Source organism: Coturnix japonica, chromosome 9, assembly GCF_001577835.2.
Source record: "Coturnix japonica isolate 7356 chromosome 9, Coturnix japonica 2.1, whole genome shotgun sequence".
Lineage (NCBI taxonomy): Eukaryota > Metazoa > Chordata > Aves > Galliformes > Phasianidae > Coturnix > Coturnix japonica.
In genome coordinates this window covers 20,801,659-20,822,572 of record NC_029524.1, presented here as the reverse complement: position 1 = coordinate 20,822,572, position 20,914 = coordinate 20,801,659, and the positions used below count along the sequence as shown (strand labels likewise).

Genomic DNA, 20,914 nt, shown 5'->3' with positions numbered 1-20,914 from the left:
AGTCGGGGTGATGCTCTGAGGGTGGCTCAGCTCCAGCCCTGCACTGTTCTCCCTGCCCAGGACTGCAGGGCTCTCCCAGTCCTCCAACAAAGGGAAGCAATGTTTTCTCTGAAGTGTCCTTAGGCAGCATACCTGCCTAGTGAAGGATGAATATTCCTAAATGGCTTTGCTGTCTTTTGAAAAACCAGTCATGAAATAATTGAGTCAAGCTTTTATGAAATAGATCTTAATTTTTTTTCTATGGGTGTCATAGATCTGAAATACTCAAATACCGATTAATGTCCACGTGAACACTTGGTTATATCGGAAGCTCACAGCGCTTGCAGTGCAGCCCTGCAGCAGTGTGGTGTTGGCATAAGAACAAATGGGAGGAGAGCATTAAGAGAATGTAAACTAAAGATAACTCTGAAGTAAACCCAAACAATAGCCAGCCAATTACCTTATCATTCCCACTTTGCAGCACTTATTATTGATCAGCAGCTGAATTTGGGCACGAGATTTGGAACATTTGCCACGTTCTGGATCTGCCTTTAATTCTGAGTGCCCCAGCTGGGAAGGTCTGCCTACACCTGAAGGGAGAGCAGAACTTCTTGCTGGAGAAGGTAACTATGTTTGTCCTGATTGAAGCGTGGCAGGAGCCCTGCAGGCTGCACGCTGCCTGCCCAGGCTGCAGCTGCCCCCATCAGCCAGGAGCACAGCCCTGGTGGGATGCAGGCTGGCACAGACAGCACAGCCTGCAGCTGCTCACCCATCACACACCAAAAGGGCCTCACACAGCGCAGTGGGAGCCGTACAACACTTCTTCCTCCCCATGAACTGCCTGGTGCCCAGCCCCGTGTTGGCAGACATCCCTCCTACAGTCTCCACCGCAGGCTGAGCACTGGGTGCTCAACCACAGCAGCCACAGTGCTGGTGGTCACCTCTAGGAGTGGTTCCAACGCCATGGTGGCTGCGGCAGGAGCAGCAGCCGCGTTCCCCTCCTGCAGAGCTGCAGCTGTGCGCCGTGCAGCCCTTATCTGTGTCATGCAGGCCTGGTGCAGGAAGGGAGCGTGGGGCCCGGGCACCACCCACAGCCCTCACCCCAGGCCTGGCCTTGTCACACCGGGTGCAGCTCCCGATTAGCAGCCAGGCCCAGCACTCGCCATTGGGGAGTTTGAAGCACGCGGCCGTGCCCAGCGGGCGGTGTCTGTGTCACCACGGATGAGGCTGCAATGCAAAGCACTTCCCCTAGCGTGGCTTTTTTTTTTTATTAGCTGTCAGTAATTTTGCTTCTGTAAGAAAATACATATGCAAACTGCAGCCTGTCACCGTGGTAACTACTCTGTACCACCTGGAATAGCTAATTCCACGTTCTCAGACCCATAGAGTTCAGAAGGCGCTATCGCTGCATTTGCCCCCAAGGTCAGGAACAGCCTACTGCTGATGGGCAGCATGCAGTGAGCAGCATGCAGTGTGAGCAATCGCACAGTGAGCAGCGGCACCAGTGAGCAGCATGGCAGTGGAGGCAAGCATGCAGTTATTGAGCAATGCGCACATGTGGCAGCATTGCAGTGAGGCAGCTAGGCAGTGAGCAGCGCACAGTTGAGCAGCGCACAGTTGAGCCAGCATTGCAGTGAGCGCCTCAGCGATGACAGGTGAGCAGCGCACAGTGAAGCAGGCAATGCATGTGAGCAGCAATGGGCAGTGAGCAGCATGGCAGTGAGCAGTGCACAGTGGTCGCATGGCTTAGTGTAGAGCAAATGCAGTGAGCAGCATCAGTGAGCAGTGCACAGTGAGCAGCGCACAGTGAGCAGCATGCAGTGAGCAGCATGGACTCAGCTGGAGCAGCCTGCAGTGAAAGCAGCACACAGTGAGCAGCATGGCAGTGAGAGCAGCATGCGTGAGCAGCGCAAGTAGCAGCACACAGTGAGCAGCGCACAGTGAGCAGCATGCAGTGAGCAGCATGCAGTGAGCAGCGCACAGTGAGCAGCATGCAGTGAGCAGCATGCAGTGAGCAGCATGCAGTGAGCAGCGCACAGTGAGCAGCACAGCCCTGTGGGCCAGCAGCAGCACTGAAGCTGTGCGCAGGCGGAAGCCAGGCGGGCATTCAGGCGGGCGGGAGCTGTGCGCTGTCTTGGCTGCACCCTCGCATGCTCACGGCAGGACGATGTGCGGTGCCCTGGGAGGTTAAGGTAAGCTGTTTGGAATGCTGCTTTGTTATACTGTGACTTATTGCATGTACTTTGTCAGATAAGTTGGGAAGACCTAGGGAACGTGGCAAAGAAAGTTGGAAGTTTTACTTGGTGAACTTTATGTAAAGCTCTCTGCTCTCACTGGGCACAGTGAAGGCAACAGCTGTCTCTTGGGGCCAGACCCCAAGTCACAGCCATGCAGACCTCTCCATGTGGGCTCTGTGGGATGTGGCACATGGCAGGGATGGAGGCAGCTCTCCTGGCCCTGCTGGGCAGACATGGTGCCCTCGGAGCCTCTCCAGCTTTTCCTGAGTTCTGTGGATCACTGTTCCGTCGGGCCAGGTCCTTGCTCTGCTAGGAAAGCTGAGGCCGTGTGTCCGCAGCTCCCTGAGCCCACAGGCAGCCGTTCCTCTCGCTGTGGGGGTTGCAGTGAGTGGAAATGGGCCCCCGCTGTTGGTTAAACAGCCGTTAAGTCGCTGTTAGGCAGAATGCACGCTGTATGTTGCAATAGTTCGATGTGAAACTCTCAGTGCCGATTCTGCTCATTTGTGCACCTGAAACTTGTAGAAGTTCTTCTAAAAGCTCCACTGTTTTTCATAAAAGTAGTATCACAACTGGCACAAGGCTTTGAGCTGGAAGCAGCGTGCGGCAGCAGGGCCAGATGTGAAGTGTGCCCGCTGCCTTTCCTGAGACACACGTGTCAGTGTATTGCCACAGCAAAGCCCCTTCTAACACAGCAACACAAATTGGGTGCCGCCATGTTGCTGCAGAGCAGAAGCAGAAGTTCCTCACTGAAGAACTTTTGCTGTGACAAAAGGGATGTGAGAATCACTTTCTTTACTGCCAAGGCTGAAACTTAATGTCAGACCACTTTAGAGAATGTGAGCCTTATCAGTGCTGAACAAAAAGAGCACAAGGAGCTGAAGAGCTTCCTGAGGGCCACAGTCGTGTTGGGTCTACAATTGAAGCTATGTGTGATCTGCCTTCTGTGAAGGCCAGCAAAAAGGTGGAAAAAGGGAGCAAGAAGTTTGTTTTATGACGGCATGAGAGGAGGCACCAGGTGTGCCTTGAGTGTGCAGCACAGCACAGCGGGTTCTGGTTTGCAGCAGGAGAGGTGAGGGCTTGGTGCTACAGCCATGCCCTGAGCACCAGGCCTCAGGTGCAGCAGTAGGCTGCTATGCCAGAGAATGAGCTTCCTGGGCTCATTTCTCATCCAGTAGCACTGCTGGTGTTGGGGAGCTGACGAGCTGATGGGTGAGTGTGTTGCACACACTTGCCCGACATCCTGGGACTTCTTCAGCTGGTTCTGAACTGAACTATGATCCTCACTGCCTTTGCTTCAGTCCCTTCACAAAGGGCTCCCGTTGGGTCCCTGTGCCGTGCCCAGTGCCCAGCCTGGACATCATGTTACTGCAGAGTTTGTACTTCACACCTCAGGCTGAGACCTGAGAGTTTGGTCTGCTGTGCCCTATAAAACCTGTAGTAAATAGCATGAATGCATGATAGAATACAGTGAGAGAACACACTGCCTAGGAATCAGGAATGAAACTAGAGATAAAGCAAACTAGAGTTGTACTTTATCAAGGAGAAGTGTGCTTCCAAGCTCAGTCTCCAGCACAGGGAGGTGATGATGGATTCTGGCAGTAGCAGGTTCCAGCAGTGGCAGGTCCCCATGGTGGCTGGGGCGGGCCAGCTCAGGTGGCCACAGATCCCAGGCAGCCTGGAGCTGAGCCAGCAGCCAAGTCATTGCATCTTCTATGGAAATGGGAAAATGACAGGAGCTGAAGTAAATCTGAAGTGTTAGTACAGCCAAGAGATGGCTTTGGGGCATGGCCCTTCAAATGAGCAGGGTGGAGGAGGCTGCATGGGCTTTGTGGTGGCCATGCCAGCTGCTGGCTGAGAGCACCCCGCTGGCCATGTAGGAATGCACATCTTACACACAGGTTGTTTGCTACGGCCAGCTCTGCGTGTGGAAAATATGTTTTTTACAGACACCCACCTACTGCAGTTAATGAAGAGAAATCTGGGCAACAAAGAGTTCATGCAGAAAACTCTGTGACCGGAACAAGGGCTTTGCAAATGCCCAACGTACTGATGTAAGCACATGGAGCGGAAACAGGCTCACGTACTCCTTTGTGATAGAACAGAAACAGGAAGAGGGACAAACGATCCATTACTGTGCTCATTCCCAGGCACTACCAAGGCATGTGCAATCAGCGCTGGAGTTATCTGCCTGCTGCATCTGTGCCCTCGCTTTATATGGTGACAGGCAGAGGGATGTAAGTCAGGGAAAGGTCCAAATAACACGGGATACCAATTGTCACTGAATTTGTGCTGATCTATACCAAGCTTCTTTGGAACACAAGTGCAAATTTCCTCAAAGGAAAATCATTGTTCCTTTATGTCCTTTCAGCATTCAGTTTTTATGAGAAAAGCTCCAGCAGACACAAAGAAATGCCAGGAGGCCCCGTCAGCCTCCGTCGGCCTCCACTTCCTCAGGTGCCATACGTGGGCAGCTTCCAGCCCGCACTGCTCAGCGCGGCCATCCTTCCCCAAGGGGCTGCAGCGCTGCACTCTGTTGCGTGCTGTGATTGGAGTGCACAAAGAGCAAAGTTAATTATATTAATGCCAGGCTGCACAATAGAACAAAACTAAAAATCTAAGGAAGAAAGCGGCTGGAGTTCGGATCTCTGAGGAGTTGCCATTTGTCCCCCGAAGTGAAGGAATTGTGCGTGAAAGCCACAAAGCACATTATCACCTTTCACAAACCCGACGTTGCTTGTTCAGCTCCAGTGCAGCTGAGAGAAAAGGCAAATTTACCTTCTTGTAGTCACCAAGCCCAACAAATGTCAAAGCAAATAGCAAAGTGGTTTGTATAATTCTGTTACCGATTAAAGGATGGAATTCTGAGCAATCACTTGAAGCTCCAGAACTCGACAGGAGCTCAGTACCTATAAAAGAATAAAACAAAATTCATTTGCACTACTCTTTTTTTTTTTTTTTTCCCATTCATAAAGTAAAAATAAACATCCCAGAACAACTGGGCATAGATAGCAAGTGATGTGCAAAATTACTGACACAAATTACACGACTTAGGGGGAAAAGATAAGCACAAGAGGGGGAGCACAGGCAGTGCTGTCAGACCCACAAACCTCGGTACGTTCAGCGGGAAGAAAAAGGCTGGAAGAAGGGATGTGCTGCTGCAGGGGCTGGGCAAAAGGAAGCCCCGCTCCTGGTGCCTGACAGAAACCAAGCGATGAGGGAGCCAGAGCCCTGCATGGCTTTGGGGTGCTGGTTTCTGCAGCGCATGGTACCCAGAGAGCAGCCAGCTCTGCTGCTGAGCATGGTGCTGTGCTGCTGTCCCCATGGGCCTCAGGCCGGTGTGTAATGGGGAGGGGACCTCAAAATACACCTTTCCATGGCCATCACCAGGCTTTTGGCAGTGTGAAATACGCCGTCACAGAACAGGACTCTTACAGTGAACATTCGCTCATCTGACAAACTAATTTTGCAAAGAGCAGCTCGGTGGAGGTGGGGCTGCGGCCGCCTGCTCTGCTCTCTGTTTCTAAAAGCAGTTGCAACTTCTGTGGAAACTTCCTGCCCAAACCCTGGTTCCTGCTGGGGCTGAGGCCAACCTGGCAGCTGGGTGAGCTGCGCCTGCGCCCAGCACTGAGCAGAATGGGGATGGGAGAGTGGCCCAGCACGGCCATGGCACAGCGTGGGCACAACGTGACATGGCCAGCAGCATGGCATGGCTGGCAGCACAGCACAGCACAGCATGGGGGGCACAGAGAGGGCTGGCTGCCCCACAACTGCGCTATGGGGGGCTGGGAGGTGCAGACACACAGCACCTGCCCTATGGGGACACTTGTCTGGGTGGCTCCCTCTGGGAGAAAACAAGTGTGAGGTTTGAGGGACAAACGCACAATGGAAAGTGGGGTACTGGAAGGTGTGTGTGTGTGTGTGTGTGTGTGTGTGTGTGTGTGTGTGTGTGTGTGTGTACCCAGTCAAGTGCACTCTGTATTATCAGCGTATCCATGTTCCATAGAACATAAAGCCTTAATGCAAACAGCTGGGATTGGTGCAGGTAGTTGTGAGGCTTTGGCATAAATTTGGCTCAGGTGTGATTTGCTGCTTGGAAACCAAAAGACAAAGGGAATTCTGTCACTCATTCAAACAGCAAAATATAAAGTAGGCAACCGAAAAAACACTATTTTCAAAGACGTGAATATTTGATGGGAAAGGACAAGAAATAGAATGGAAGCATCGGAGCTGCGCGGTGACGCTGGGCGCTGCAGGACGCTCGGTGCACGGGGACAGCTCCGAAGGCACAAACCCCGGTGGGGTCGGACCTGGCAGAGGGGCCGCTGCTCACGCTGTCATTGAACTTTGGGGGATCGCTGCTGCCCTTCCAGCCCCGGCTTTGCAAAGCCACCGGCTCCTCCATGGCCGTGCTGGCGGCACCGCGCCGTGTGCTGCGGGGCTCGGGCCGCTCCGTGCTCACGGGCAGCCCCCGTCCTCCAGTTCCCCAGGCTGAGTTTGGCAGGTTGTGGCTGTGGATTACTGGGGTGTGAAAATGAACGTGGTGCCAAGGGACACGGTCACGGTGTTCCTGAGCGATCCGCGGTCCCGCAGCTGGTTCTGGGCAATCTTAGAGCATCACAGAGTCGTTAAGGTTGGGAAGGAGATCACCGGGTCCATCACGGCCACCTGGGCTCAGCTCCGAGCACCGTGTGGGTTCTGTGCGGCCGGAGCCGTGTCCGTAGCAGCTCCGTTCTGCTCCCCGCGGGGCCGAGCACCGCTCCCGGGACGGTGGGCGCGGAGCGGGACAACGATCCTCCCGCGGTGCCGCCCCGCAAGGAGCCGCCGGCCGCTCCGTGCCGTGATGGCGGGACACAGCGCGGGGAGCGGGCGGGCGGCGCGGAGCCGGCCCCGGTTGGGAGCCCGGCGGGCAGCGCGGGGCCCGGCCCGGCTCGAGGCGGGCGCTGCGCGGAGCCGCTTCCACCGCCCCCCCCAACCCCCCGCCTCCTCCTTCCCCTCCCGAAGCCGGAGGCGGCCGCGCGGGGCCGCGCACGTGTGCTCGGCGGCTCCGGCACCGTGACTCATGAGGCACCGGGGCGCGCGGGCCCGACGGGGATGAGGCCGGGCCGCTCCGCAGCCAGCTGCACCGCCGCCTCCAGCCCGGAGAACCGGGACCGCCCCAGGCCTGAGGTGAGCGGGGCGGACGGGGAGCGGAGCGGGAACCGAGCGGGAACCGAGCGGGGAACCGCGGGGCCCGGGAACCCCCTGGGCCGCGCTTCCGGGCGGGCGGGGGCGGCGGCGGAAGCCGGGAGCTGGGGCCGGAGCCGCGCGGGGAGACCGGGGAGACCGGGCCGCCGCCGGCACCATGCAGCGGGCACTCGGCCCAGCCGGGCCGCCGCGGGGACGTGAGAGAGGTGAGCGCTGTGCGGCACCGCGAGGTACCAGGCCTCGCCCGCGGCCTAGTGCGGGGCGGGGGCCGGGAGCACCGCGAGCGGAGGGCGGCGGCGGAGCGCCAGGGCCGGGGAACCGCGCGCAGCCCGAGGCCGCCGGGCCCAGCGCTGCCGGGACACGGAGCCGCGGGACGGCGCGGGCACGGCGGGATCCGAACCGCATCGGGTCAATGCGCGGCTGTCGGGCACGTGGCGGGATCAGCGCGGGGCGCGGTGTCAGCCCGGCCGGAGCTTGGCGGCTGTTTGTTGTCCGTTCGGGGCTGGGGGGGACGTGCTGAGCCCGGAGCTCCGCTCTGTAGCTGGGCTCTGCCCGCGGGCCGCGAGCGGAACGGGACGGAAAGCAGGGATGGGTCTGCGGGGACAGCGCGGGGACACGCGGGGCCGCTGCAACCAGGGACGGTTTGTGATCTGCGGGACACAGGTGTAAATAGAGAAATAGACGAAATGGAACCGTGAGCGGGTTTAACGAGTGGCTGTGATGGGAGAGGGCAATGTAAAGAATAGTAATGCATGAAGTGGCTGCGCTGCTTATTGGTACAGAGGGAAATAAGGTCTCTGCCATCGCACTGCATCCCAGGGCACTGAGCAGGATGTACCCCGTGTAACACGGCACTGCTGGGCCGTTACCAGGGGCCAGGAGCACCCGGCACTGGGCGACCTGTGTCTGCACAAGGTCTGTGTGCCACCAGGTGATGCTGGGCTCCCTGTGTGCCAGGGCCGGGCTGCTGGGCCTCGGGGCTGCCTTGCTGGGCTTAATGCAGACCAAAAGCAGCGGCAGTTTGTAGCATTGTAGACAAGTCGTCTCTAGGCTTGAGAATATTTTGAAAACATACCACCATGTGCATTGTATGGATGGATTTGTGGTAATTGTGACATCTACCTGGCTTACGTGCCAGCTAAAATGCAGGGCTGTGCAACCACTGTTTCCTTGTTAAGGGGGGATGTGCAGGCAATGTGTTTTTTATGTCTGATATATCAGAGAGAGTCGTGGGGTTTATTTATTGTGTTAGTTGCTTAAAGACGTGGTTGGATTAATGGTATTTTGAGGGGCAGGGCGGGGTGTGAGCCCAGGGCTGCTGGCTTGGAGTGAGGCCCTGGGATGGATGGGCAGAGCAGGGCGGTGTGTGAGTGATTCACAGCTCACCTGAGCCACAGGGCAGCGTGGAAGCTGTCCTGTAAGAGCCGCCATCAGCTGCCATGGGTGGAGCTGTGCCCGTATGCCACCCCACAGCATCGTCACTTTGCTGCTGTGCAGCGGTGCTGTCATTTCCTCTGTTTTCCCAGCAGATCCCCCTTTGAGTTCGCTCCCTGCGGTGCTGTGAGGTGCAGCTGGGCCATGTGCTGCCCTGGAAGCCTCCTGCAGGCACAGTGGGGCCGGGCCATGTGCTGCCCTGCTCACACCTCCTGGCGGGCAGCCACGCTGCTCACCCACATGGCAGCAAAGGGCACGGCTGTGGGTGCTGTGAGCCAGCAGGGCCACGGGTAGGATCCCTCTTAGAGCACTAACAGATCACTTCAGGCAGTGGAAGCAGAGACTTGTAGTGTTCATTTTTCTGTTGTACGATTATCTAACTGCTGAAGGAGTCATAGCAGTTACTCAGATCAGGCTGCATGCAAAGGCTCTGTGGGTAAACGCGGCCAAAGGACGTTTCCTTCCTGCGTGGCAGCAGTTAGTGTGCAGTGCTGTGAGCGCCTGTTGGCTGGGCCATGAGACTCAGAGCTGAGCAGAAGGTGTGAGCGGGTGTGCAGTGGGACACGAGGCAGCCAGCATCCCCCTCTGGGCCTGGGATTGCATGGGAAAGGCTTGGGGTCTGCAGCTGATGTTTGTCAGCTGGGAATGCTGTTGGTTCCCTGTGCTTTGGGAGCACCAAACAAGATAGGTAGAAGTAAGTGGGTGTGAACTGAGCTGCTCCAGCTGAAGTTCAGAGTTTCATTTTCAGTTCTGGAGAAAGGTTAGCTCTGTTCTGTGCTGTCCCACCTCTCACATTCTGGCACTCTGACACCTCATTAAGGCTGAGATACTGTTCATCATTTGCTGGTGATGCTCAACAACAATTAAGGAGTTTATCTTCATTCCGCTTCCTATGGAGCGGCCAAGGGTTGAATTAGCTGACACCCTGGTGACAAATATCACACTCTGGCAGGCGTTTGAGGGCAGTGAGTGGTTTTGTTGCCTCCCTTTAAGCCCTGCCCTGTCTGGAGGGCTGTACCTGGGAGCACTGCAGATGTGCTGCCCTGTGCTTCTGAAGCACAGAAGATGATTCTGAGGTCAGTGATGCATTGCAATGCAACGCACTGCAGTCCATCTTGCAAGAGATTTGTAGAGGGCTGATAAACGTCTTGTTCTGTGCCCTCTGTACGGTGTCCAAGCTGCGCTGCTTTGCATCATGGCATCCTCTCTATTTTTGTTTCCCTCAAGGACTCACTTTATTCTGCTTGCTCAGGTTTAATGCAGAGGTAGCAACCGTGCAGGGATGCCTGTGAGAAGGATGATCCCTGGCACCTCCTGCTGCAGTGCTGCATGCACAGCATGTGGTGTTCCCACCGCACCTTGGGAAGCAGTGTCCTCAGATTTTTATTAATAATCTATTGTAAACTTAGTTTCCCAACTAATGCAGCAAAGCAAACAACATTTCCTTCCTACTGGCCCGTAATTATTTACCAAAAGAAAAACATCAGAGTGCTCTTTTATTACTACCCACTCTGCAGTGAGCTGCTGTAATTCCCATCGGTGTCAGTGAGAGCCTGGAGCACTTAGCAGGGCAGGAGAAGGGCACTTAGAAGCTCAGCTCAGCTGTGAGACCTGAGCAGCTCGTGAGATATTGCAGTGCATTGCTGGCACAGTTGGGCTCCCTGCAGCTCCAGCTGTGCTCCATGAGGTTCGGTGTGGGTTCGGTGTGGGCCCAGCCCCAGGGCAGAGCTGCCATCCCTTCAGGTGCTGTTGGTTCTTGCATGTCTGTGTGCTGTCAGCTGCTGTGTACTGAAACTGCGCATGGTTTGAGTTATGTGTGCACGTTGCATTGTTACAAAAGAGTATCTTCATCCAAAATATCTTTATTTATGTAGCATTGAAAACTCTTTTTAATGTACTGTAAAGGCAAAACGTCTGCTGTGGATCTCATCTGTTTCTTCTCACTAGGGCCTAAGCATCCGCTAATGCAGCTTGAATTGCTGCTTGATACCAATTAGAAGTGGGAGCAGCTTATAAGATAAAACCATCCTGATGGCACTGGGATGCTGAGCTCACTCAGAGTGAATTTGCATTGGAATCTGCAGATTGCACAGAAAACGGGCAGCTGGGATGGGGTGACCCTGAGCTTTGTCTGCTTTCCACAGGCACAGACAGCTTAAAATCAGAATTTGATGTCATTTGACATTTAGGAAGTGAGGTTTCACGTAGCACTGCGTCGCCAGCCCAGCTGCATGTGCCTCACCTGTCAGTTCTGTGCCTGCACTTACAGGTGGCAGCTGCAGTCTCAGTATGTGCAGGGTGTTTCTGCTGGAGGTACAACTCGCTGCCTGCCTGGCTGGGGGCTGCTGTTGGAAGGGGGATGTCGCACTTACATACTTGTCGTAATACAACCTTTTTTTCCACTTACACACTTGTTGTCAGTGTTACATTTAGGGTTGGTTCGTACAGAAGGCCTCGCTTGCAGTCACGTGGAAAACATGGGGGAGTGCTCCCTGCATTTCCCCTTATCTCCCTGTGCCACATTTTGTGTATCTCATGGTAAGATGTTTTGTTTCTACAGTTGCGGGCCAGTTGTGTTTCAGAAGATTAATAGACTCAGCCTCCCTGTTTGTTAAGCTCAGTGATGATAACACTGTCATGAGACAGTCGTGGAGCGTCAGGCAAAGCACAACGTGCCTTGGTCTGAATGTAGAGCAGGTACTTCTTGGAAGGAAAAGTGAAATGTAGCAAACGCAACTAACAGTCCCCAGCTCAGGTGGCTTTTTGGGAGTTCACGTTTGCCGGAGGAGCCCAGTGGTGCTCACGGAGCAGGCAGCCCCCGAGCAGCGTGTCTGCAGCTGGGCACAGGGTACAGCACCGCTGCCCACGTGCTGCACTGGGGGAGGGTGCGGGGCCGTGCCGGGTGAGTAAGGGCTCAGGAAGCCAGGCCATGTCTGGGCTCCAGGCCCAGCCAGCTTCCAGAGAACTTAGTGGGAATTCACCCTGCTAAAAAAGGCAGTGCAGGCACAGCGCGCCAGCATGGCCACAGTGCAGTACACGGCCACAGGGTCCTACATGGCCACAGGGTCCTGTGCTCCTGTCCTGGGGCTGGGTGGGCTCAGTGTGCCCAGTGGCACGGGGTCACTGTTGCTGCATGGCCATGCTGCGGAGGAGGGCTCCTCTCTCAGATCCTGGCTGCTGTAGAGGAAGCGAGCTCACTGCGTTGTGGGTCTGGGCATACCCCGGGCTGTGAGCTCCTACATCCCCTTCCCATGGAGGTTTCAGGCTTTGGGAGTTTGATGACCCAGGCAGATCTGTCAGGTTTTCCAAGCAGGCTGCGAGGCTGAAGTATTAGGCCTGGATTCACCACAGAAAAAGGAAGAGCCAACCCCCACCCCCAGTCAGTCCCTTATCTGCACACACTCCAAGGGCTGGTGCCCAGCTCTCGCCTGCTGAGCCCGGCAGCCCCAGCCCTGCGGCTGCAGCATGGAGTGCCAGCTGGTTTCCATGGCAGAGCTGCTGCCAGCCACGCAGGCTGATAAACACAGCACAGCTTCCTTCACACAAGTAAACCATAGTATTTTTTCTGTAACTCTCAGAAACTGGGAAAAAAAAAAAAAAAAAAGCTTCTTCCCATGTTTGGAAGCTTTATTAATGCCTAGACAGCATTCCTGTCTGCGGGTCATTGCCTTTGGTTTGAAGTGAAATCCTGTCTGTAGGGTTTTGTATGGGAGCCCTTCAGTGCCCAGTACGTAGGCAAAAGCTAAGCTGACTATGGGATTCCTTTCCCAGGCAGTGACAGGAGAAGGCAGCAGTGCAGCTGAGCGGGGCCGGGTGCTTCTTTGTGAGCAATGCTCTCCAGGTGTGGGGGCTCTGCTGCCTGCTCTGTGGGGGGGTCCCTGGGAAGCCTCTGTCGTCCCACCGGTGCTTCCTTATCTGCAGATGTGCTCCTTAAACGACTCTTTGCTGGTCTGCTCTTTGTGCAAGCACACACAGTTCTGTTCCTTCTTCCGGTGGTGGTGGTTCACATACAGCGACTTGAACTTCTTTCACTCTTTTTTTGCGTGAATGACAGAATCATTGCTGTGGGTATTTTGTGTTCTCGTTCTCCATGATTTGTAAGCGTTGTTTTTGTCGTGGTAAGTGTCAAAACTACTTAGTTCTCCTTCAAGCTGTGCAGAGCTGTTAGTGAGCTGGTGGTGTCAGTGGTGCCAGAGCAGGAATGTCATCCTTCAGGGTGAGCAAATGTAACAATAATTATGGCAAATTGATTTTAAAAAGGTCTTAAGGGTGTTTCACCTCTTTCCTGGAATAAAGCTTAGCCACACAGTTCTCATTCTTCTTAATGCTGTTGGCCAATAGAGCGTCTGCCTGTTATCCTAAGGCACAGCTATGAGCTGTGTGAGGCCATTCGCTGTTCAGAGGGAGCCACATGAGGGTGTGTGCCCTGAGCACTGTCCGTGGGCATCTCTGTGAAGCCAAGGGAGGCTCCTGTGCCCCTGGCACTGCTGTGTACCCGCACCACTCACTTGCATGGCTTGGGAGAGCTGCCACAGGCACCTCGGGGTGGGGGCAAGCTGTAGGGTTGGATTTTTGTCACAGAATTATTTGAGTTGGATGAGACCTTTATTTTTAGGTATGCAGTGCAAGTATGTCACTTTAGGTTCAGTGTGTTTTCTGACGGTAGAAGTTTTACTACACCAGAAGGATACGCTTGAGATAAATCAAATGTAAGGTCGAGATGTGTTAAAAAATAGAAACTACTCTATTTTGGACATGAGATCCTTTGGGAAAGAGCTGGTTGGCTTTCTGGGCCTGGCAGCGGACATGGGAGCAGCTCTCAGTGCTTTCTCGTGCTTTGGCAGAGGCTTGTGATGGCCGCAGTGTCACCGCTGCTCCCGGCAGCTCCGCACAAGTGGCCGGGCTGTCCAAGGGGGGTTGTGCTGGAAGCAGAAGTGCCCACAGTGTGTTCTTCACCACCTGCCCCGCAGCCCCCACGTCCCACGTGCCTCCTCCAGGCAGAACCATCACCGTTCCTCAGCCTCTCCCCATAAGACGTCTGTCACGTGGCCGTGTTGTTGTGAGCACCCAAACTGCAGCACGCTGGGTGTCCTCGCTGATGGCTGTGCCTGCAACCAGCAGCCGCCTCCAGTGGGTCAGATAACATGTCTGAATGTGCAGAGCCTGGTTGTAAGTGACTTCCTGCCTTCTGGAAGTGCACAGGGTTGCTGATCATTTTTGGTTTTGGAGCAGAGCTTCTGGTTATTACAGCTCCTGGTTACTTCAATCTGAGGTATAGCTCTCAGCATTCAAAGGCAGATCACTAGGTTATTTTTTTTTACTATAAAGCTTGTTTTTGACTTGCTTGGGAAATGCTGCTCGTACTGCATGGTTTAAATGCCCCCATAAATCCCAGGAAAATGCAGAACTTCCTATTTGTAACATACACTGTGTATAAGCTGTGCTGAAGGAATCATCATGTGGGCAGGGTTTTACTACCAGGAATAGTTTTTGCAATTTTAATGTTGGACATGTGAGTGCTTTGTAATACATCAATCGATAGCAATGGATTGGATGCACAGCCGCCCTTCCTGCTGGACAAGAGGCAGCCTGACCTTTCCCTGTTTTCATTTATGACTATGCATCTGTCTAATGCATTCAGATAATGTGAACTATTACCAGTTTTGTAATGGTTGATACATAACAACTGGGTACAAAATAAGAAGAAATGTTCAACAGTTATATTTCTCTTGATGTATTTTATCTAGAGTTGCTCCTTGAGGAAAAGGGAATTTATGGACTTTGCAGTACAGATCTTGGACTGGAAAATGGCATTACTCTAAAGTAAGACCAGACTGGGCTGTGAGCTTTGTATGTTGGTGCAGGAATGTCCCTGACTCGCAGTTTGATGAGGGACAAACATGTTGGAGAACTGACTTCAGAAAATACCTTATTTCTGCACGAGGCAGAAATGGATGCACTCCTGGGAGCACTTACTTTATGATGTTGCCTCTTGGTTATTTATCCAGGCTTCCTGAACCAAGCTGGATGCATTAAGTTCAGGTGCGATGCTGCTTTTAGGTGGTTGTGCTAACACTGTACTCGGGATAGAGGTGTCAGAGGAGGGGCTGCCTGGCAGCCCACTGAACTCTGGGGTCACGCTGCCTTCCCAACCTACTGCCAGAGCTGGACCCTCATGGAAGTAGCCTTTAAAACACCGCTTCCTGCAACCAACAAAATACGTATCTTATGCAAAACATCTGGTTGTCTCAGTGATGCTGGCAGGCAGCTCACAGTCCTGGTGTGGGGCTTGCTGTGCAGTTAGTGGTGGTGTGCCTGCAGCTGACAGGGCTGTAAGTCACTGCCGGGTGAGGGGCTCTGAGATGTATCTCAAGCAGTGGCTCGTGGCTGGTGGGTTCCATTGCTGCAGCTGTAATGGACGTACACAGAAGCACCATGGAGCAGCATCCCTTTTGCTGCCCTGTCTGTATAGAGAGTGGCTCTGTGGATCTGGAGTGCAGTACAGATGTCGCTTGTTCAGCAGCAAAGTTGACTAGAGAGTATTTCTCTTTAACCAGTCCTTTGCTTTTAGGTGGCCAAGACGTTAATTAGCTCATTGTTATGGCTTAATTTGATGATGGCGCTATAATTATATCCCTCAGTTGTGCCATGAAGTAATTGCTGCATCTTGTCCAACTTCTATGCTGAGATACGTTGTTGGTAAACTTTACATTTGGCAGAGGGGTTCTGGAAATGCTCTGAGGCAGTCGGTAATTTTTAGATTTCTTTATTTAAAAGACAGCTATTTGGCAATTTCGAGCTTTGAGATTGTACCGACAGTGTAAATAGGATATTGATTTTATTGCATTTCCTATCTCGTTAGAGTCATTGTCATGAGGATGGCTTTGTGTTGTGTAATTATCTGCTCTCACTGACAGTTCCCGTGTCACTGAGACTCCTTTTGCAGCTTCCACTTTCTGCAGGCATAAAAATAGCACTCGTCACTGCCGTGCTGTTATTGCTGCTCGTTTTGATCATCCAGCTCCGTACATCTTTCTTTAAGAGCCATGTGTGAATTGAGATAGAGAAGGCAGGAGCGTCCAGCCATCCCTTACAGGAAGAGTGCAAACAATGGCTCCTGCAGAGCCACTTCCAGTCCCTGCTGCTGTGTCAGGGACTGTAACGAGGAGGAAGAGCGTATCATTAACCTCAGTGCACAGTGCGTCCTTATGGGAGCCACGGGAAGTCATAAAAGTTGGACACGTTTAAGCAGAACTTGGGCACCGTAACCATGTGGTCCTTTTTCTGTTAGTTTCATTTTCTTGGGCATTTTCAGATCACAATTTCATTGATTTTTTTTGAAGCTGTTTCTTAATAATTTTCATTGACCCAGCCCAACTCAGTCATCTCCATTGCCCCCTTAAGGAATGACAGCTCAGTGTTACTCAGTCTACTTCTGCTTCTGCCTTTTCTGAGAGCCGCCTCTTCATTTGCTGTCTGTGTTTCAGACTTGGTTTGCACCACTTGTATTTATTAGTGTTTCCTTTCCGTTCTCAGCAGTCAGCGAATACAGAGTTACACCGTGACCAAAGCAATGTTGCAGCATGTTGCAGCGAGCAGCAAAACATCTGGGGGGGAAAAAAGAGGCAGCTTCCCCTGGCAGGTGTGGGTGAAGCATCGAGCAGTGAGGACAAAGCACAGGGTGTGCAGTGAGGACACACACCCTTGTGCCCCCTGCATCTGTTGGTGCTTCTTTCACAGCTGAGTGCAGACATCTCCACCGACACCTCGTGTGGCTGCTGCTTCCAGAGGTGACGATAACCTTCGGTGTTTGATGCTCGTGGGGCGACTCCTTTGTTGGCTCGGAACATCACAGGGGAATTTCAGAGCAGCTCGTACAAACCCAAAGCTGTAATTGCGCGTCCCGCAGTTGTTTGGTGTAGAGCTGAGCACACGGCTGTGGCCTGGGGCGGTGTTTGTTCCTGCAGAGGCTGCTCTAAATGCCGCCGTTTCTGTCACTTTGGGGTAGATAAATTCCAACACAGCGGCTTTTCTCCAAGAAGCTACAGACGTTTCTCCTCGTTCGGTTCGTTTCCCTCCGAGGCGGCGCAGCCCTTTGGAACCGCCCTGATGGCAGCGGGAGAGCGAAGGGTGAAACACCCCGTGTGTGCGGCACCACGAGCGGCACGGGGACAGCGGCGGCTCCGGCTCAAAGGGAACGTGCGGCACGGAGCTGCGGGCGGAGCGGCACCGGGGTCAGCGCTGCCGCACGGCGGGGATCGCGTGTCTCAGCTCCGTGATCTGTGCCCTGCCCGGGGTGACCGGCTGCTGCCGGCAGGATGGGAGCAGCGCCGTGTTGTGCCGCCCAGCTCCCGTTGGTTTTGGTGCGTGGAGGGAAGATGCGTTGGACACATTGCGGGTCGGGCAGCTGCGCCGTGCGGGGCTGTGTGTGTCCGTGGGTTGCCGTTCCCGTGTCGCCGTGTCCCGGCCGTTGTTCCCCGCGTTTTGCCGCTCCCGTCGGATCTCGCCGTGCTGAGTCGCTGTTTGTAGGTACCTGAACCCGCGGGTTGTTGCGGACGGGCGCCGTTTAAGCGCCGTTTAAGCGCCGTGTGCGGTGCGGGCGGGGTGACCCATATCCGGTACCGCGGTGCCGTGGTGTCGCTGCCCGGCTCCGTCTGGTCCCGCGCTGCTGTGCCCGGCGCGGCGGCGGCGAGCGTCTGACAGGCGCGACCTTTCATAAGACGGCCCACGCCATTGGCTCGCCGCCCGTAGCGCCGCTGCAACGCCGCGCGCGATTGGCCGTCTGTCCGTCGCGCGGCGGGTCACGTGTGTTAGGCGCACTCACGCTGTCCTCTCTGTCCCGCAGGTCGGCCCTGAGCTCGGTCCCGCCGCCCCGCCCCGCCCGTGACACCGACACCCGCCGCCCGGAACCGCGGGGCGCTGCCCGCCCGGCCGCGCGGCACGGACTAAGTTGGCGGGGCGCGCCGCAGCCCCCGGCCCGGCTCAGCTCAGCTCAGCACATCGCAGCACAGCACAGCACGGCACAGCGCAGCCCGCCGCCCCCGCCCGCTCCGCTCCTCCCGTGCCCCCAGCGGCCGCCCCGCCCGGCCCGGCCCCGCCATGCTGTGCTGAGCCCCCCCTCGTGCCCCGTCCCGTGCCCGCCCGGCCCCATGTGCCCGTAACGCAGCGGGAACCGCCTGCAGCCGCCCCGCCCGGCCCCGCCGCTGCGTTGGACGTTGATCCCGTAGGACCGAACGATGGCCGTCAGCGTCACCCCCATCCGCGACACCAAGTGGCTGACGCTGGAGGTGTGCAGGGAGTTCCAGAGAGGGACGTGCTCGCGGCCGGACACGGAATGTAAATTTGCACACCCGTCCAAGAGCTGCCAGGTGGAGAACGGACGGGTCATCGCCTGCTTCGATTCACTGAAGGTGAGGAGCTGGTACGGTGTTTCGGGGGACGCGGGGTGAAGGAGGAGCGGTCACGGGGGGGTGCAGAGCTGGGAGCCCCAGGCAGCGCCGCTGCCATCAGCACGGCCATCTGCTGCTGCTGCTGTGGTTCTATGGGCCCAGGGAAGGATGGATGGACCGGTGCAGAATGAGCCCTGCAGGGCTGGGGGCAGCCAGTGTGGCTGCAGCCAAGAGTCCTCCAGCCCCAGGTTGCTCTGTGTGTAGATGGAGCAGAGGGCATTTCGTTCAGAAACAGCTAAGTCACTGCAGGGACTCGCTGTTCTTAATAGCTCAGACACGTAAGCAATATGATGATTGGTTCCCACCATGGCTGCGGGCGGGCTGGTGCTGTCCCCAGCAGTGGGATGTGCATCTTAGAGCAGTGCTTTCCCTCCGTGTCCCATGGGTGCCCTGGATGCTGTGCTTATTGCTGCTGCTCGGGCACGCAGTTACCCTTTGTTTCCCACCAAGGCCCAGGTGTGGGGAGGGCTGATGCCCAGCAGCACGTGGTGCCCCTGGGTGCGGGGAGGTGACGATGTGCTGCTGGTGTTTGGGCTGGGCCTGAGCTGGGCTCTGTGCATCTTGGCTTCAGCACTAGGTGCCGAGCACGTGGACTTGCAGCTCCTTCCCTTGGTTTTTTACAACTTCAGTAATCTCAGCACTTAAAGTGCCATTTGCAGGATGGGTATTTTGATTCAGTGTAAACATAAAAGTTGGGAAGCAGGAAGGCTGGTCTCTCCCTGCATCACAATTTTCTTCCCTTCAGCCCCAGCCCCAGGAGCAGTGGGCAGCTGCAGCAGCAGGGCCTGTGCTGGGCTTGTACAGAGTGTCAGATCTGAGCTTCAAACCTGCTCTGGCTCAGGTGGGGAGATGTGGTGAACCTTCAGAATGTCCCCAGGTCTGAAATGCCCGGCCTCACCGCGCCAGCCTGCTCTGTGTGTGGGAACTGAAATGTGTTTGCATTGCTTCTTTAATTGTAAAACAACAGTAATTATGGCACACGCTGGCCTTGCATTATCACAGATGGCAGAAGCCCATGCGGTGTGTTGTGCTTGGTGTGGCCGGTGCACCCAGCTGGGTGCTCTGAGTGGTGCTGCTGCTGCTCTCCTCCCCTCCCGGCAAAGTTCCTCAGTGTCTGTGTCTTAATGAAGGAGATAATTACCATCTCTGTCAGGAGCTGTGAGCGCTGGATAATGGCTGTAGGTGATGTTACAGTGTTGTGTTGCTTCAGGGTGCTCTGTCTAGCAAGACTTCTCTGTTGCTCAGGTGAAGTCGATGTGGTTAATTGGGTTGTAAGCCAGGGAGGATTCCCAGCCAGGTATGTAAGAAATACACTGCTTTGCAGGTGTTCTTACTCATGCTCATGGTAAAGGCTTGTTGCTGGCTTGGGGCTGGGCTGCTGTGATGGCTCTGCATTGTTTGATTCTTTTTATGTAGTTAAGTAGCTTGTTTAATGTGGGAGAGTGTCTTTATCAAAGAGAAAACAGAACATATCTCAGCACTGAACTCCCTGCCCAGTCCCAGCAGTTGCTCCTTGTGGCTGTGTATCAGATTTGTGCAGATTTCTGTGCACGCTGAGCTAAACAAGCTCTGGTCACTGTGTTATGTTTGCTGCAGTATCACAAACATTAGATGTAATTCAAAAACAACTCAGGAAAGTGTTTTGCCAAGTTTGTCTGGCTCTGAAGCTCAGTGAGTAGGTCACAAAAAAGTGTTTTTTCATTTGGGCCATTGTAACTTGTACTGCCTTGGTCATTCAATGTGGATCATGGGCAGCCAACCTGTGGGCCTGCTCTGGACCGCACCAGGGGAAGGGAATGGTCTCCGGCCATATATGAAGTATATAATACAGATCATGGATGTGGGTAACAGAACTTCTTACGTTTACTTATGTTTCTTAATGGAACACAAAAAAAGAGGGCAACAAAAAGATAAAACCTGCACATGAGGTGGCAGCCCAGACAAGGGGTGTGTGTGGGGCCGGCCGGCCCGTGGGAGGCTTTGGGGCCACTTTAAGACAAAAAGGTTGAGGCCAAGCACTCGGGTTGGGCGCTGGAGTGGCTGACTCAGCTCCAGCTCTGGCTCTGCATTGTTCAAATTCCATCGGATTTTCTTCCTAAATTTGGATGCCTCAGAGCCTGTTGAACTGTCCACAACAAAAATATGCTCTTGAGCTCCCAAGTCAGGAAACTGGTTTGCAGCACAAATCTGATTTTAAGCATCATATTACAGCTTTTTTTTCCCCGTATTTTTTCCTGGAAAAATCTGCCTGAGTGGGATTCATTGCTGAAGTTCTGGTCACTGCCCCAGACACCCCAAGGGCTGCACTGGGGATGCTGTGCATAGGGATGGCTGTGTGCTGCAGGACCTGCCCACAGCCAGGTGCCACCTCCTGTGCTGCGTTTCCTGGCCATGCAGTTCTGAAATTGTAAAATCACAGAGGAAGGCAAAGGCAAAAGGAGTGACCTGGATTCGGAGCTTGGTCACAGGGCTGCTGTGCTCAGCACTGCTGTCAGCAGGTGCTTCTCCTCACCCGGTGGCCATTCTGTGCAGTATGAGCTGCTGCCACCCAAAACTCTTTGGTTCTCACTAACCTGAGCCCCACTGGTGTAAGGAATTGGAAAGCACTGCTGGGTTTGGTGTGATGCATCC

General features: G+C 54.7%; 1 protein-coding gene across 5 annotated transcripts in view; it reads left to right on the top strand.

Moving 5' to 3' along the window:
* Nucleotides 1-7,234: 7,234 nt before the first annotated feature.
* Nucleotides 7,235-20,914, top strand: part of MBNL1 (muscleblind like splicing regulator 1) — a 39,560-nt gene continuing 25,880 nt past the window's right edge. The window contains exon 1 of one of the 5 annotated variants that reach the window (XM_015872173.2): nucleotides 7,235-7,382. In XM_015872173.2, coding sequence (XP_015727659.1) covers nucleotides 7,308-7,382 — 75 coding nt within the window. In that variant the 5' untranslated portion in view covers nucleotides 7,235-7,307. Of the gene's footprint in view, nucleotides 7,383-17,913; nucleotides 18,245-20,914 lie in introns of those variants that run through there. The other 4 variants (XM_015872176.2, XM_015872175.2, XM_015872174.2 and 1 more) reach the window with 4 other exon arrangements.